Here is an 18,854-nt window from a genome sequence, read left to right on the forward strand (position 1 = left end):
TTTTAATTGCTTCTGATGTTCAAATGCAGTTTTTTACAGCAAGTAATATTAATATTATGATATGATTTTTTCCATAAGTATTTTTAGTGAATATTGAAGGCAATGGTTAAGGTCGGGTGATTTTGTTCGACTCTCGACTGCTCTTTTTATTATGATCAATTAGGCTCATTTTCAATTCTAAAAAATATAATTAACTTAATTTTCACGATTAAAATAGATATATTAAAATTTTCATGACAAAATGTTGTTAAACACTTAAAATATGAGGAGCGAGAGTTACAAAATATGTTTGTATGTAATAACACTATCCTTTTATCAATTGGGCGTAATTAACCTCTATCCAATCCAACTCTTCTCCACCTCACATCTAAGTGCTAATGCCACGTCGAGGGATAACATCCGAGCCAACCAATCATATCAATATTCAGTAGACGCCGTCCAGATAATCATGAATTCCTCATCAATTTAGAACCACATATCAAGCCTCATCTTATTAAAAGCCAACCTCTTTCTCACTTCACTGCTGCGACTCAGAACTGAGAACACATACCAACTCAACAAGCCTTATCCCAATGGCCACCGTCACCTCTGCAGCTCTCACCATCCCATCCTTCACTGGCCTCAAGTCCGGTTCAGCCGTTGCTAAAGTAAGCTCTGCAGCCAAGGTTGCAGCCTCTCCGGTCCCAAGGGTGGGCATCAAGGCCTTACTTAAGGACGTGGGTGTGGCTGTGGCTGCAACCGCTGCTAGCGCAATCCTTTCCAGTAATGCTTTGGCCGTTGAAGTCTTGCTGGGTGGTGATGATGGGTCTCTGGCTTTCGTCCCCAGCAATATCAGCGTGAGCGCTGGGGAGAAGATTGTGTTCAAGAACAATGCTGGGTTCCCACACAATGTGGTGTTCGACGAGGACGAAATCCCAAGCGGGGTCGATGCATCCAAAATCTCCATGCCCGAGGAAGACCTACTCAATGGCCCTGGGGAGACTTATGCTGTTACCTTGACCGAGAAAGGAAGCTACAGTTTCTACTGCTCTCCTCACCAGGGTGCTGGTATGGTTGGAAAAGTGACAGTTAACTAAGTTACAGCTTTGTGCATGTATCATCTCACACATCTCTTGTACTTTTTGAGCATTAGAGTTTTGAGTGCTGGGGATAGATGAGATCTTCGTGGATTCCTATCTTCATATCTATCCTTTAAATTTGTATTTATATTTGCTTGTAATAGGATTTCTGTTCTGCTTTACCATCCAAGTCCAACCAATAAAGCGATTAGATTCTGATTTTCCTTCGGGAACTCTTCCTCTAGCCATTAACTAAAACCATGTATACTACAAGGTTGAAAGCATATACCCAAATCGAATGATATAAAGCATAAGGAGCCACTCTTTAAAAAAACATAATCGAGGCGCTCATAGAAGGAGGTAACATCATTAATCATTTAGTTCAGTGTGTCGCTTGCAGAGGCAACTGAAAAAAGACTCATTTTCTGGCTTCTACAGCAGCAGCACCGATCGAGCAGGGTCTAAGCTCTATATCTTAATATATAAACCTCAAGTCGAATGGTTTTTTATAGCTTACAAAGCTATAAGGGAGCATTTCAACTTGACTAGTTTCTGCTTCAACATTTCTAGTAGTCAGTAACTATTATGCACGGATACAGTGACGGAAAACGGTAATTTCTAAAATTACAGGATACAGGAACGGTAAAGATACGACATATAAAAAAATTTAAAATTATAAATAGATATAAAAAATCATAAATAAAATCAATACTTCGTAGAAAAATTAGTGTAACACCTTAATTTAACTCTAACTAAAACCTAACATTTTAATTTTTTCCAAATCCCTAAATTAATTTTAGTGTCCAATTTGAAAAATACTAAAATATTGTTTCTAAATTCAAAATACCTAAAAAGTTAAGGAATCAATTAGAAATTATACCAAAAAATCTATAAATCCTACTTTCTCCACCCGCGACCTTCTTCTTCCTATTGTTTTTTTTCTTCTTTTTCGGAAATAGGGGAGTTTAATCACAAGCTTAGGCTCATCATCTGCCCATCGGGGCTTCCTCTTCTTGTTCCCACCGCCCGTCTCACCATTACCGTTTTGTTTTTCGTTTGAATCCGAAGGAGGGTCCCAACGGCTCCTCCTCCGCCTTCGGCTAGTGATTTCCTCTTCTCGGCCCGAATAATTCTTGTTGACGGTAATTACCCCGGGATGTCCCGAAACGTCCCCAGATAAGTTTTGACCGTCCCCGAATTCGATCAGGCATACCCTGCCACCGTACCCGTACCGTCCCCATGCCCGAAACGTATCGGGTAATTGAAACGGGACTCCTTTGCTGTCCCCGTGCTTCATAGGTTAGTAATACATATATGCGGTACCGGTGAAAGATTTCCACAGGCAATGTTAAAGTCCAGTGAAGAATGGTTCTGGGTTGTTAACACACATTCCTTGCTAGGTTGTCTTTTAGTTGTCATTGCCATCTCTTTGGTTTGATATTGGAGGAATGACCATTATCATAAGACTCTGGACACCAAAAATAAATAAAACCCTGACGAAAGTGATACTGGAACGAGGGAAACCTGACGAATGTGATACTGGCACGAGGGAAATAAAACCATATGGTCAACAAAAATATGTCAAATATCAATGAAACATATAGCTTATTTGTGCACAGTTAGAAAATAGCCGCATTGACAACAATCTTTCTTCTCCGAGAGTAGGAGCTAGTACGGGCATGAGTAAGCATATCTTCTATCCAAGGCATGATTTTAAACATCCGCATTTTCTTGCTCGACTGCTCATCCTGATTCACAATGCCATAAAATTTTTCTTTCGAGATAATTGGAGTAGAAAGATTATCATTTGTTGAGTCCGGGAGGAAAACCCTCATGTAAACCGCTGACAGCATCGTCTTTACTGTCGCAATCTAGTGAAGGAAATAATCAAACGCGGTTCATCGGAAAGAATTTACATTTAAAAAGAGTAGAAAGACGAGGAACAGAAACCTGGAAAGTGGAGGCAGTCGAAAGGAAGCGAGTGGACAGTGTTCTGCAGCAAAGGCACAGAATCCGGTACCCGACAGAATCCCAAAGGCCGATGCTTGTCGTCCTTCCGGAACATTGTCTTCCTGAAAAAAGACAACTCAAGTTTCTCACACTCAAAAACATAGATGACATTAGAGGGCTTTCAAGGGACAAATGCAAAGCTCATTTATCCTAGGATAAAACTAACCCACAGCAGATAAAGACAACCTTAGTGTGTTAAAAATGGCTTGAAACATAGAAGTTTCAAAGTCATTAAATCAAGCCATTTAATTTCAAATTAATGTGGTATGAGATAATTAGTGTTTGGTGTAACATCCTCAATACCGGGTTAGTGACCAAATTGTAAAGTTTTTGAAATTGGTGATTAAAGTAGGATAATTGAATAATTCAATGATTTATTGGAAATATGATGAAGGTTATTTAGTAATTATTGAATGAATTAAAGGGTAAAATGGTCAATTGACAAGTAAGATTTTTATATTCCTTTTATAAGATAAGGAACCACGTGGGAAAAGAGAGAATTATCCAGAGTTTTCTTCCTTTTTCTTAATCCTCCCGTATCTCCAAGCTCAAAGGTGAGTTTCTTTGTTTATGAATTAATTGTTGATTTTAAGGTTGGGTTTTGATTATTAGATGATAACTAAGCTTAAGGAGAGCTTAAATTATCTTAAAATCAAAGTATGATGGAGTTAGGAGGGATTAAAGATTTGAGGTTCTTGGGTGAAATCTTAAAATAGAGTTCATAACTAGAGTTGGAAGTTAAATTTGACTTGTCAATGGTCTAGTTAAGAAGTTAGAAGCCATAGAATTGGAATTAAAACATATTGCAAAGTTGGTTTAATTCTTGAGTTACATATGAGGAAAAGAATTTTGAAGCTAAAGATGGTTTATATGAATATAATTTGGTTTAAGCATGTGTATATGAGTTGAGAACATGAAAGGGGATGAAAGATAAAGCATTTGAGTTGATTTGAGTATATTTTCGGGTTTAAAAATGAATTCTGGGCTATGTGCATCGGTGCACATTGAATGTGCATCGATGCATCAAGGGTAAATTTCCAGAAATTGTTCAGTGTGTATCGATGCACAGGAAGTGCAACGATGCACCCTTAAAAATGGAAACATCGAATGCAACTAATGCATCGATGCATAAGGAATGCATCGATGCATAAGTAGTGCATCGATGCACATGTTAAGGGATGCATCGATACACTGTAAGATGCATCGATACACTGTAGAATGCATCGATGCACTTCAAGGGAAATATAATTATACCTTTGTTTTGGTCTAAGAAATGATAGATTAGTGTATATCAATTGGATACTAATATGTATCAATGTATGATTATATAGATATCGAGCACGAACAAGTCCCAGAACGATTATCAAGTTATGATTCGATCGAAAGAAAGAAAATCATAAAAGTGGATTGGAACTTAGTGAGGCTCAGGTGAGAGCATTTTAGTGATGTATGATGAATGGAAACAAGACTCGTGATGAGTCTATTTCCTATGTTAGAATGCATGAATATATGATTATACGTATATAAATGACATGAATTGTATGTATGCATGATTATATGTGTTAACATGCTTTTGAATGTAATGATATGAGAAGTATGCGCTATGTGATGTATATATATGAACATATGTGAAACTGAACTATGTGACTACATGAGAAATATATGATCCATATGACATGATATATGTGAACATGAGAAAACAAAGTATAAGATATGAACTATGTGATCCTACGAGAATATGAAAAGAAGCTATGAGCTTATATGACATGTGATATGAAAATATATATGTGAAATGACATAAATGATGATGCCCATTTTATGTGTCATGAGAGCTAGAGTATAGTTGGCATGCCAAGAGTCGAGGGTTTACACGGTCTTTCGGGACATATATGTATTCTTTGGAACATGTGTGAGGTCTTTTGAGACACATACTTGATCCTTGGCATATGTATATGATTCTTAAGGAATGAGATGTGGTCCTTAGAGACAACCTTATATGGCACTTTGGTGCATTTCTACGCGGCACTACGGTGCAATTCTACGTGGCACTTCGGTGCATTTCTACGCGGTACTACGGTGCAATTCTACGTGGCACTTCGGTACATTTATACGAGCTGTGGTGACAGCATTAGTGCACAACCTCTATAGACTCACATATCTATAGTTCTCAGAAATGTACATGGGCTAGACAAAGATATAACAATAAATATATTACATGTGAAAAATATGCTTTTGTGATATATGTTGATATGTGTATTGCACGAGTCATATGATGATATGCGTATTGTTTGGTTACACGAAGCATATATTGGTTAACAAGGTTAGGTTCAAGAGGATATGATCAACACATATAAATGATAATAATATGGATAGTGAAATAAGGCTAATGATAGAAATGATGAGTGATGAATATATGTGTGTATATGTTTTTATATGTAATGATATTTATTGCATATGTGTTATAGGGATTTGTTATATGAATAAGGGTATGAGTGATAGTAGTAATGGTTCATACATTATTACAAGCTATAGTTTATATTTTATGTACTTAGCGTGTGATTGTTTCACACGTAGGTTACCAAAGTGAGAAGGGTAAAGAGCAATGTGGAGCAAGACAGGTCAGTTCTCCTTACCAAAGGTCTGATCAGAAGAAAGGTGATTAATATGTATTTTAATACATAAAGTTCTAGTTGGCATGTATTCAAAATAATATATTGTATAAGCTCTAAATAGTTCGATAAAGGTTTTGAATAAGTTATATGTAATAATAAATTTTAAATTACTCACTATTTTATACAAGTAAAGGTTTTTGAAAAGTCAATGTGACGCTTCGGACTCGGATTCGGGTCGGATACGGGTTGTGGGTGTTACATTTAATGGTATCAGAGCTACGATTTAGCTGATTCTCGGTATAAACTAAAGTTCAAAGTGTCATAAAATGTGTACATACCAACACAGAGTGAAAATTTCTGATCTGATAGGGTAAGGAGTATGTTGTCTTACCAATAGAACAAGATTTGTATAATATAGTAGAAATTGATTATAGAAATTGTCGAAGTGAATCGATAGCTGACAAATCTGATGGTGATAGCAATTCACTTTCCCTGGCCAGGCAGGATGAAGAGCAGAAACCTCAGAAAGTGTCTTATAAGATTAAGGGTTGATTTCAGAAAATTGAAATCATATTTGAATAGTGATAAAAGGTTTTCACTGTTTCGAATCGAAAAAGTGATATGGAGAAGTTTTGTTATAAGGTGAATAAGATAGAATATGGTGAGCAAGTGTCACCATATGGACGTTAAAAGATCTAAAGATGTGATTAGAATTTGTGGAGAATTCGAGAATAAGTGCATCAGTGACAAGCGTATAAGATATATATACAGCCAGAGTTGATGAGTTTGAAATAAAGGAATAGTACCTTGTATAAGCAAGAATGTGGATAGAATAAGGGTTTATATTTTGGATGGACAGAGTTAGCGTTGGCTAACCAGATTATGTGATGGAAAAGGTATATAATTTAATATTTTGAGATGTTGTCAGGATAAGACAACCAAATATAAAATGGATCTGGATACAGTTGTATATTTGGACCATAGTAAGGTGATATAGTAAATGAAATAAGGATTTGTATATTTGGGTAAAGCTGAGGATTGATAAGAAGAGTTTGAGATTATATATATCAATGATCAGTTTATAAGACAAAGGAAGTTATGATGTTGAGTTTGAATAATGGAAATTTCAAGATGTATGAGAATGTATGTGAAATTGACAAGTTAAGTAAACGAATTTTGAGATAATTTCGATTGGAAAGGATGCATGTGATTGGTTGACTAGGGTTTGTGCCCTCGATTGGACATATGTTATTGATTAATTATCAGAGTAAAGGTTATAAGATTGGAAGAAAAGGTAAAGTTGAGTTAATCAATTATGATGTGAAACTGAATATAGTTATGTATTCTGATCAGATAGCTATGATGTAGAAAAAAAGATAAGTATTTGCATGGAACCTTAAGGAAGGAAAATACAAGTATAAGAAATGATAAAGAATGAAGTTTTGTATAAGTAAATGGGTTATCAAAGTTATGAGGATGTCATAAAGATTGGTACATAGAGATGAGTATAAGTGAAAAGACAAGAGTATGTGAACATGAAAGGAAAGATATAATTTGTGGTATAAGGAATAAATAAAGGAATAATGGAGTAAAGAAATGAAAGGAATTTAGTTAAAGGATCAGATACGATATGGGTTATATGGAAGTATAGATGATAATTTTGATATAAAAGTAAGAAAAGTGTGCAAGGTGATGTAAAAAGATTCTTTAAAGTGTATGTGAAATCATATTTAAAGAAGATTTAAGGTCGTGTTTTTGGTTAAATGATGATGGAAACGAATTTGGTTATTATTGTAAGATAGTTAGAGATGAAATTATAATGTTGAGTGGTGAAAATGGATGTTACTGTCTACATGATTAATGATATTATATGAAGTCGCAGAAATGGTCAAAGGAAAATGCATAATGGAAGGAGAGAAAAGATAGAAAGGGATTAAAGTTACTTGTTATTGTTTATATGATCAGTGACAGTAGATAAACGTATAAAAGAAAAATGTTGTTGAAGAAATAAAGGAAGAAAAGATTAAGAAAAGAGGTAATATGAGAACAATAGAAGATGTATTCTTATTGATTTGTTCAGTGAAAATTCGAGGATGAATTTTCTTTAAAGGAGGGGAGATTTGTAACATCCTCAATACTGGGTTAGTGACCAAATTGTAAAGTTTTAGAAATTGGTGATTAAAGTAGGATAATTGAATAATTCAATGATTTATTGGAAATATGATGATGGTTATTTAGTAATTATTGAATGAATTAAAGGGTAAAATGGTCAATTGACAAGTAAGATTTTTATATTCCTTTTATAAGATAAGGAACCACGTGGGAAAAGAGAGAATTATCCAGAGTTTTTCTTCCTTCTTCTTCATCCTCCTGTATCTCCAAGCTCAAAGGTGAGTTTCTTTGTTTATGAATTAATTGTTGATTTTAAGGTTGGGTTTTGATTATTAGATGATAACTAAGCTTAAGGAAAGCTTAAGTTATCTTAAAATCAAAGTATGATGGAGTTAGGAGGGATTAAAGATTTGAGGTTCTTGGGTGAAATCTTGAAATAGAGTTCATAACTAGAGTTGGAAGTTAAATTTGACTTGCCAATGGTCTAGTTAAGAAGTTAGAAGCCATAAAATTGGAATTAAAACATATTGTAAAGTTGGTTTAATTCTTGAGTTACATATGAGGAAAAGAATTTTGAAGCTAAAGATGGTTTATATGAATATAATTTGGTTTAAGCATGTGTATATGAGTTGAGAACATGAAAGGGGATGAAAGATAAAGCATTTGAGTTGATTTGAGTAGATTTTCGGGTTTAAAAAATGAATTATGGGCTATGTGCATCGATGCACATTCAATGTGCACCGATGCATCAAGGGTAAATTTATAGAAATTGTTCAGTGTGTATCGATGCACAAGAAGTGCATCGATGCACCTTTAAAAATGGAAACATCGAATGCAATTAATGCATCGATGCATAAGGAGTGCATCAATGCACATGTTAAAGGATGCATCGATACACTATAGAATGCATTGATGCACTTCAAGGGAAATAGAATTATACATTTCTTTTGGTCTAAAAAATGATAGATTAGTGTATATCAATTGGATACTAATATGTATCAATGTATGGTTATATAGATATCGAGCACGAACAAGTCCCAGAGCGATTATCAAGTTATGATTCGATCGAAAGAAAGGAAATCATAAAAGTGGATTGGAACTTAGTGAGGCTCAGGTGAGTTCATTTTAGTGATGTATGATGAATGTAAACAAAACTCTTGATGAGTCTATTTCCTATGTTAGAATGCATGAATATATGATTATACGTATATAAATGACATGAATTATATGTATGCATGATTATATGTGTTAACATACTTTTGAATGTAATGATATGAGAAGTATGCGCTATGTGATGTATATATATGAACATATGTGAAACTGAGCTATGTGACTACATGAGAAAGATATGAGCCATATGACATGATATATGTGAACATGAGAAAACAAAGTATAAGATATGAACTATGTGATCCTACGAGAATATGAAAAGAAGCTATGAGCTTATATGACATGTGATATGAAAATATATATGTGAAATGACATAAATGATGATGCTCATGTTATGTGTCATGAGAGCTAGGGTATAGTTGCCATGCCAAGAGTCGAGGGTCTACGCGGTCCTTCGGGACATATATGTATTCTTTGGAACATGTGTGAGGTCTTTTGAGACACATACTTGATCCTTGGCATATGTATATGATTCTTAAGGAATGATATGTGGTCCTTAGGGACAACCTTATATGGCACTTCGGTGCATTTCTACACGGCACTACGGTGCAATTCTACGTGGCACTTTGGTGCATTTATACAAGCTGTGGTGACATCATTAGTGCACAACCTCTATAGACTCACATATCTATAGTTCTCAGAAATGTACATGGGCTAGACAAAGATATAACAATAAATATATTACATGTGAAAAATATGCTTTTGTGATATATGTTGATATGTGTATTGCACGAGTCATATGATGATATGTGTATTGTTTGGTTACACGAAACATATATTGGTTAACAAGGTTAGGTTTAAGAGGATATGATCAACACATATAAATGATAATAATATGGATAGTGAAATAAGGCTAATGATAGAAATGATGAGTGAGGAATATATGTGTGTATATGTTTTTATATGTAATGATATATATTGCATATGTGTTATAGGGATTTGTTACATGAATAAGGGTATGAGTGATAGTAGTAATGGTTCATACATGATTACAAGCTATAGTTTATATTTTATGTTTATTGCCTCACTAAGTCATCGACTTAACGTGTGATTGTTTCACACGTAGGTTACCAAAGTGAGAAGAGTAAAGAGCAATATGGAGCAAGACAGGTCAATTCTCCTTACCAAAGGTCTGATCAGAAGAAAGGTGAATAATATGTATTTTAATACATAAAGTTCTAGTTGGCATGTATTCAAAATAATATATTGTATAAGCTCTGAATAGTTCGATAAAGGTTTTGAATAAGTTATATGTAATAATAAATTTTAAATTACTCACTATTTTATACAAGTAAAGGTTTTTGAAAAGTCAATGTGACGCTTTGGACTCGGATCCGGGTCGAATACGGGTTGGGGGTGTTATATTTGGTCCCTAAACTATTAGAGCTAAAGTAAAAATAGGCCTAACTATTTCATTTGATATCATCCTAATCTCAAACCATCTCTTTCATTTGTTGTATTTGAGAATTCTTAAGGAATTCCATTAGTTTGTACCATTTTTGGTAATGGTGAAGTTATCACCTGGTAATGGTGCCCAAGGAGTAGAAGACATTTCGTTGAACCTCGTAAATTTTGTATGTTCTCTTCATTATTTATTTTAATTGTTCAATGTTGGTTTTTCATTAGATTACAATATTCAATAATTTGACGAGTTTGTTCGATGTGCAAATTTTGGTAGTTTCAGTCTTCACATTTCAATTTAGATTTGAATCTATATTCGTGTGGGAAATAACTCGGTTTCTCTAATAATTAGTATTATTTCGATTGCTCGGTTGCTACAAAGAAGTGTGGTATTCTATTAGTGCATGTCTAGGAAAATTCTGGCTAAGGAAAGACTTGGTATTTAAGCAATTTGTGTGATCCACCTCTCTTTCCTAGAAACTTACTTGGTGCATTGTTCTCAATATCTAGTGTGTATTGTTGAATATTGTTCATTGCAAATGCAAAAAACGGGTCAGATTCTAAAGAATGTGATAATGTGATAATGTAAGGTTTTTTTGTCGAGCTGTTCAATGGATCTGGTTATTTTGGCATGTGATAATGTGAGGTACTAGACGCTTTACTCCAACAAGGTCTAGACATTTCCACCGAGGAAGAAAGACCAACGGATATGAAGGAGAAATATTGGAAAATAATCAACCGCATGGCGTGCAGTACGATTTGGTCTTGTCTTTCCAAGGAACAAAAATATAGCTACAAGAATGAGACTTCTGCAAGTAAACTGTGGAAAGCATTGAAGGAAAAATTCCTTAAGAAAAACTCTCAGAATCGTCTTCACATGAAGAGAAACACCAATATGAATAAACGCATCACTGCTTTTAATGAGTTAGTGTCAGATTTATTGGACATAGATGAAACTTTCAAAGATGAAAATTTGATTTTAATATTGTTATCATCACTTTCAGATGAATTTTGCATCAGCCTAATCCAACTTACACTCATTTGTCTTTTTCATATTTAGTGAACATGAGTGATACTATGGTAGAAAGCAGAGGCATTGATCCACTTATACTCATACGCTCAAAGCCTATGGTTATGTCCCATCATTGTGTCGTAAAGACACCATCATCATTCATCAAAGGTTAAAAGACTTGAAGCCTTATTTGGAATGTTGATCATCTCACACATGTTGTGGTTATTAGGGGTGTGCATTATCGGATATCGGATATTATCCGATCCGAATTTCGGATATCCAAAAATTTCGGATACCTAAAGTAGTGATCCGTATCCGATCCGAAAAAATCGGATATCCGAAAATTCGGATATTCGGAATTTCGGATCGGATATCCGAATATCCGATTTTTTTTTGCAAAAAAATCAACATAATAAAAGCATTAATTTTTTTTATATAAATTCTTACACCAACTTTTATATCGCTCTTTTTGAGTAACAGACAGCAAACCGGAAATTATCAGGTAGATACCATTCAAAGATGACCACCTGATAACAACATACACGTTCGTGAAACCAAGAAAGCCAACAAACAAACAAAAAGACGCAAATCGCACCTTCAGGAAAGGGAATGAGTATTATTCTATACACATATATATGTATTTGATCAGACAAATATATTTTAACAGACAAAAATGCCATTCAACATATGCCTCAGTATGCAAGGTTGCTCAAACTCGAAATTTGACAGATCCCAATCTCCGATTACAAGGGGTAGCCGAACCTCCTACGATCTCTAGTAAAAAATGGATGTTTTGTGCTTCTCTAGCTTTAAGTCTCTCGAATGGATCGTACCGTAGTAGCCCTTGCAAGAGATAAATCAAATCACCAGCAGAATAATCCACATGCTGCATTATTAAGTTCGGCAGGCGGGGCAGTTTCCAAACTGCCTTCAAGCTTTCTCTTGAAGTAGCACCATCAAATAAGAAACACTTTTAACACCAAACTTCTAGACCATTTGAATAGTACATAGATTCAACAGTCAAAAGCACCAGAAATAAAAATAATAACACACTTAACATCGAGGATCTTCACATTTTCATACGAAACTCAGTTTCGCAAATTCTAACTAACAACAATAGCTCGAGATTGCAAAGCAAAACTTCACATAATTTGAATGTGCAAGCAAAGGAATACATAACCCAAAGTTCAGAAGTTTAATATATTAACAATTTCCAAAATAATCTCCTCAGCAATGCAAAATAACAAGCAAATATCTTAGAGAAAGTAGATCTAGATATTGAATATAAATTCAACTTTTTTTGAAAACTCAGCCATTTTAAAAACCAAACCAAAAACAGCGGACTATACCCTCCCAGATGCAGTAGCAATCAACAAGCAATCCAAAAATGCCCCAATTATAAATTTACACCAAAACTTCTGAAAGAGGCGAAGAATTTCTTGGCAAAATTTCCAACTTGAAAAGAGTCGGAAGAAATCGCAGAAGAAACTTATTAGAGAAAGAGAAGGAAAAAGGAAAGAAAGAAAGAAACTTATTACTTTCACACTAATACCTATAATTCTCTTGGTTTGGGTTTGAAAGAATGCATATAGGCTATAGCCCAAACAACTCTAGGTTTTAAACATATTAATATAACCTAAATTATTTTCGGATTTTCGGATAATCCGAAACTGATTTTTTATCGATTTGTATCCGATCCGAAAACCCGAAAAAAATTTCAGATATCCGATCCGAACTATCCGAAAATTGAAAAACGGATCGGATATCCGAATTTTCGGATCGGATCAACGGGTCAACAGATCGGATCAGCCGGATCGGATTTTTTTGCACACCCCTAGTGGTTATATAAGCCACTTGCCAGTAGACATGTACAAAGTCAGATAAAAAACTAATCCGGTTTTTTCACCCAGTCAAAAAATTGGATTTAAAAAAAATCTGTTCGGATCCTAACCGGTTTGGAGGGCCGGATGGTGTAACCAGATTTTAAAAAAATTCGGATATAAAAAAACCTATGGTGGTGAGTAGCACTACTCTCACGTAAATCGTAGTGATCCCAAATATCTTTGTTTCGAGTGTGTTCGATCACTCTCACGACTTCAAGGTTTCCCCCGACGGAAGATTCAGTCGTGTTAGGGTCGGTATTTGTAGCCATGATGAACAAAAAATTACAAAAATAAAATTTGAGAGATGTTTATGTGTTGTGTAATAAGATTTGAGAAAGTTGTAATCAACTAAATACATCCCAACCTATTTATACATGTTTAGGGTGGTAAAATGGTGATTTAAAAAAAAAGGTCACAAAAACCCTTAACGACGTTCTTGTTGGTAGTGGAGAGTGGCGTTCGTCTGCTGAGGAAGCAGGAGTGGGTCTTCTGAACGAAGAGGAATGGGCTGTTGGAATTGGTTCCCAGACTGTTCGTGATTGGGTAGCAGTGCATGCTTCAATTTGTCAGAGGAGTGACTTTATAAATGTTATGAAGACAGATTGTAGGGAACACATGGTCGTTGATCTGGATGGTTGTGCCGCTTCGGACGTTAATACGCATAATGCGCTGAATATGTGGATTGAGGGGCTACAGAACAAGGCTAGTGGTGTTGTTAGTGGGAGTTTGGATTTAAACAAAGAGATGAAAATTTCCTTGGTTTCTAGTGACGTTGTTAGTGGTTCTGTTGGACCAAAAATTAATGTTAGTGGAGGGCTTAAGACACTAAATAAAGAATTGGAATTGGTTTATTCCCATAAGCATAACCACGTTAGTTCCAATACACATGAAAATATTATTTTATCAAAAGCTGTAAAGGGATCGTTAATGGCTTGCACTAGCAATGTCTTGAGAAGAAAGTTGAAGTTTAGGAGGCGGCGAAAGGTAAGCCAAGATGTCAGAAGAGGTGCGGCTGATCTCTGCTCATCGGTTGGAGATTGAAATCGGCTGATTTAATATTCGAATCAGCTTTGATTCTTATCACCTCAAGGCACAGTCTTTTTCCTTCATTTACGATTAGAAGTTTTTTAATGAGTCCTCGAGGTGGTGTTTTTGTAACTGTTCTTAATACAAAGTATTATCTTTTAAAAAAAAAGTTTTTAAAATCTCAGATCGAATTTTTTCGGATAAAAATCGATTTTTTATCTGGTATTTTCAAACCGGTTATACTATCCGGTTTTTAAATATCTGATCCGGTTTTAAAAAAACCGATTTTCCCAAATTAATTTTGGATATTTTTTAAACAAAATCGAATATTCGAATTTTTGTGCACCTCTACTTACTAGCTTCTTGGGAGCAAATTTTTTATTTTCAGATTTGAGAGGATAACATTGATCAAGCATTCAAGCTTAGTACTTCGCCTGGATAATCTTCCACGTTTAGATTTTGTAAATAGTTAGATTAAAACGGCAGGATTCTTACATTTCTTTTCTCACGTAGGAATCCCCACTATAATCATTGTTATATTATTAAAACTGATCAATTATGTCTAGGATTGAGAATTTCAGTCATAATACTTCTATTCGGTTTTTATTTTTTCATATTAATTTTGAATTTGATCTTTATAAAATAATTTTGTTTTATGACCTCTCAATATTATTACATAAATTTTATATCATTTTATTTTAATACATGTAATTTAAAATCTATTTTTAACATTGAGTGAATAATCATTTTATTTTTTTAAATAATATAGATATTAACATTTTATTATTTTTTTGTTAAAATAACCATTTTTTTATGGAAACAACTAACTAACTGATAAATTTATTATTAACATGATATTTATATATGTGATTAGTTACTGATGTGATAAATGTGTTACTTAAAATAAAGACATGATATTTGTATATATCACGTCTTTAAAAGTAATAATGTGTTATATATCAAGTCACTAATTAAATACATGTAAAAAATATCACATCAGTCTATTAGTCAACTAATTATTTTCAAAAAAAATAATTATTTTAACTAAAAATAAAATGTTGAAGACTAGTTTAAAAAAAATTAAAGTGGCTGTTTTATCAAACATTAATGGTAAATTTTGACATTATATTTATTAAATATAAGAATATTTTTATTATAAAACTATAAATTAATTATAAATCAAATAAAAAAATTAATGAATTTAAATAAATTTAATTTTAAAATTATACAACATAAATAATCAAAACATTATATTCAATCAATTTTTATTTGCGATTATCGGCGTTTTTACCCAAAAATCACCCTGACGGTAATTAATTATCTGTCGGGCATCGTTTCAGAAAATTTTATCGATCTAGAACCCATCTAAGGATTTTTCTGAAATGGTGCTAGATCTATATATTAAGTGATTGAAGATAGGACTAATATACTCTAACAACCATTGCTCCGCTTGTGTTTGTAAAAATATTTATCTTTAAAATACATCATACATATTTATCTTTTAAATAATATTCATATAGTTTTTTTATATTTTTTATCTCATTTTATATTTTTTTCATTTTTTTGAAAAATGAAAACTAAATTTCAAATCAAAATTACAACACACCAAAATGTAGAGAGAAATTTGAAGACAATAGTCACCAAAATTCTCAAACAAAAGTAAACTATTAAACCTAAAGATACGAAGAAAAATAAAATCTTCCATTAAGAATGACAACCAACACCAAAACCCAATAACCTTTATAAAAACTCTTTGTCTCTGTCGAATGAAATACTTTACGAAATGATAAAAGAGTGGTGAGTGAACCAAACAATCTGGCATACTGTTTCACTACACAATTTTGATTACATCAGCAAACAATCTTTTATTAAAAGAAAAAATTTGAATATAAGTGACCATCGATAAACCAATATACTTCTTAAAAAACATCATTCTAAAAGTGTATTTAAGAAACATATCTTTTTTTTAACATAAACATGATATTTCATTTATCAAAGTCGTATCAACAAACATCTTGTCAAATACAGACAGAATAAATATAGTCGTGACTATCGAAATAACATATAACAATGATTGCTTAGAGATACCCTATAAACAAAACCATTAACAAATGAACCAAAAAACGTACAAAAACTGAACACACCAACAGCTCCGAGCATCAAACATGGAGGAGAGAAAGAAGAAGAACCAAAATGGCTAATGAAAAAAGTGAACTCCCTTTAACATCAATCCCATCCGACACCTTTATGCAATAATAAACGAACCGTCTTGAACAAGCGAACAGAGAAACAATGCATCGGGAAAACAACAACCATGCATTTAGGTAAAATAAAAAACCAAGAAGAAAACCAAATAAAAACTTGTACCGAGAGTCCCAAAACACCGGTAGCCTTAATACCCTTTACTAGAGAAAGGGTCAAGAGTATTATTATAGTAAATACAAGAAAACATAACTAAAAAGAGAGGGTGGTGGCCGGAGAAGAGCACCATCACTGCCATGAACTAAAAATTTTGAAAACTGTCAAGAGTTTGTAACTGCCGAAGAGTGTTTATGAGTGGTTAAGAAACATATCTTTACTAATAGAAAATGTATCAATCTAAAAAATAGACTAAAATATATATTAACTTTAGATTTTATTTTATAATATTTGGATAAAAAATCATAACGAAAACAGTTCTTTCGGATTTTTTTATCTCTTATTAAGTTTTTCCTTAGACAACATGACGATGTTATAAGAAGATATTAATGTAATTAAAATAAAAAAAATTAAAAAAATTAATGAAACGAATACACAACTCTTCAACTAACAAGAAATGTACAAGTAAGCTACCTGCAAAATTTCAAATTGTAGAATCACATCACATAACATAACACAAACCCGCTGCCTAAAAAAAAGGGGTAAACACAAATATTTAAAACTCTGAGAAATATTATGATTGTTTATAATAATTTTATTTCGGTTAGCCAATGAGAGATACTTGGTAAACAGTTATCAATCATTTAAATTAATGAATTTATCCATATTATAGATTTCTTAATTTAAGTAACAATCATTCATATTATTAACAAAAAATTACTAATATAATCAAAGGATAAAACACTAAATGTAGACGTAGTGTTGTTCCGTTACTTTTGTTTCATGTTCTCCATGTGGGTTATGTTTAGGGTGGGTAAAATTTGATTTGACTTAAATTTTTTTTTTAATTTCGAGTTATTCTAGTCAACTCGAATTATAAATTATATTTTTGAGTTCGGCTGAGTTGAAATTTTGAATTTTCGAGTTACTCGAAAAATAAAAAATTTGACCCAGTACTTTGACAGTTTTATGATTTAGTCTCTGATTTCATTATCTCTTCAATTCCTCCTTCATTTTAAGTCCATATTTTTACCAAATTTGAACCACATACTCTTAAATCATAGTAGAATACATGTGTACTTTCAATTCCTCTTTTTTATATTTTTTATTTTTCAATTTAGTCTTTCAATTTTTCATAATCTCCTTATTTTTTCAATTTGTGGTTTATTTTAAGTCTATTTTTTACCAAATTTGAGTCATATGCTCCTAAATCATAGTAGAATACTTGTGTACTTTCAATTCTTCTTTTTGATAACAAGTTTTTATTTTTCAATTTAGTCCTTCAATTTTTCATAATCTCTTTATTCCTTCAATTTGTGATTTATTTTAAGTCACTTTTTTTTACCAAATTTGAAATACATGCTCATATACCACAATAGAATACCTATGCAACTTTAATTGTTATTTTGTAACTAAAGATATACTATCTTTTTTATTTAGTCCTTAAACCTTTCATTGTACTCATTTTAGTATTTTAATTACAATTGTTTGCAAATTCTTTTTTCTCATCAATTTCTTGACTCATTTATATTCTTATTAATATTTTATCCTCAAAATAATTTCTTTAAGATATAATATTATGATTATATTTCATAATTTTAGATTATATTTAATATATTAAATAATATTATAATATAAAAGAATAATATATATATATATATAGGCAAATGGCTGAGATAATGTGTTAAAAAAATTCCTTAAATAGTCTATTCAAGTAATTATTTCTCAGACTAAAGTGTTTTAAATAGTAATTTGGAAAAGATTCCAAGATTACTCCGCGTCTTCACCCAATTCCTTTTTTTTTCTCTACAAAGTTGAAGATTCAAGTAATTATTACCATGCATCTTCATGAAAAAAAATGAAATCGTATGGCTTACCACGTGTCTTTGCCCTTGATTGTAGAAAACAACTTAGTTTAAGAAATAATTTGATGAGAGTTTTATGCTAAGAAATTCTTTTCCAACGTATTATTTGGGTGAGGAAGCCCTACATAATTTAAAGTTAGATAAATTAAATAAAATTAGAACAAATAAATATCATAATATTATAAATAATTATAATAAAATTAAAACAAAATTTTAAATAATTTGATTCAAATTTTTTAAATTTAATTCGACTTAAAAAAAATTAAATTAAATTTAAATTATAAAATATGACTCAACATTTAAATAATTTAAAATTTCCTAACTCAACTACGCACCGAATCCGATCA

The 18,854-nt window shown here is 32.6% G+C and overlaps 1 protein-coding gene across 1 annotated transcript; it reads left to right on the forward strand.

Annotated features, from left to right (window-relative positions):
* Positions 1 to 507: 507 nt before the first annotated feature.
* Positions 508 to 1,163, forward strand: LOC120168196 (plastocyanin). Its single transcript, XM_039176997.1, has one exon. The coding sequence runs from the start codon at positions 573 to 575 to the stop codon at positions 1,074 to 1,076; it is 504 nt and encodes a 167-aa protein (XP_039032928.1). The 5' UTR covers positions 508 to 572; the 3' UTR covers positions 1,077 to 1,163.
* Positions 1,164 to 18,854: the final 17,691 nt, after the last annotated feature.

The sequence above is a fragment of the Hibiscus syriacus genome, unplaced genomic scaffold, assembly GCF_006381635.1.
Source record: "Hibiscus syriacus cultivar Baekdansim isolate YM2019G1 unplaced genomic scaffold, ASM638163v2 tig00111715_pilon, whole genome shotgun sequence".
NCBI classification, from domain to species: Eukaryota; Viridiplantae; Streptophyta; class Magnoliopsida; order Malvales; family Malvaceae; genus Hibiscus; species Hibiscus syriacus.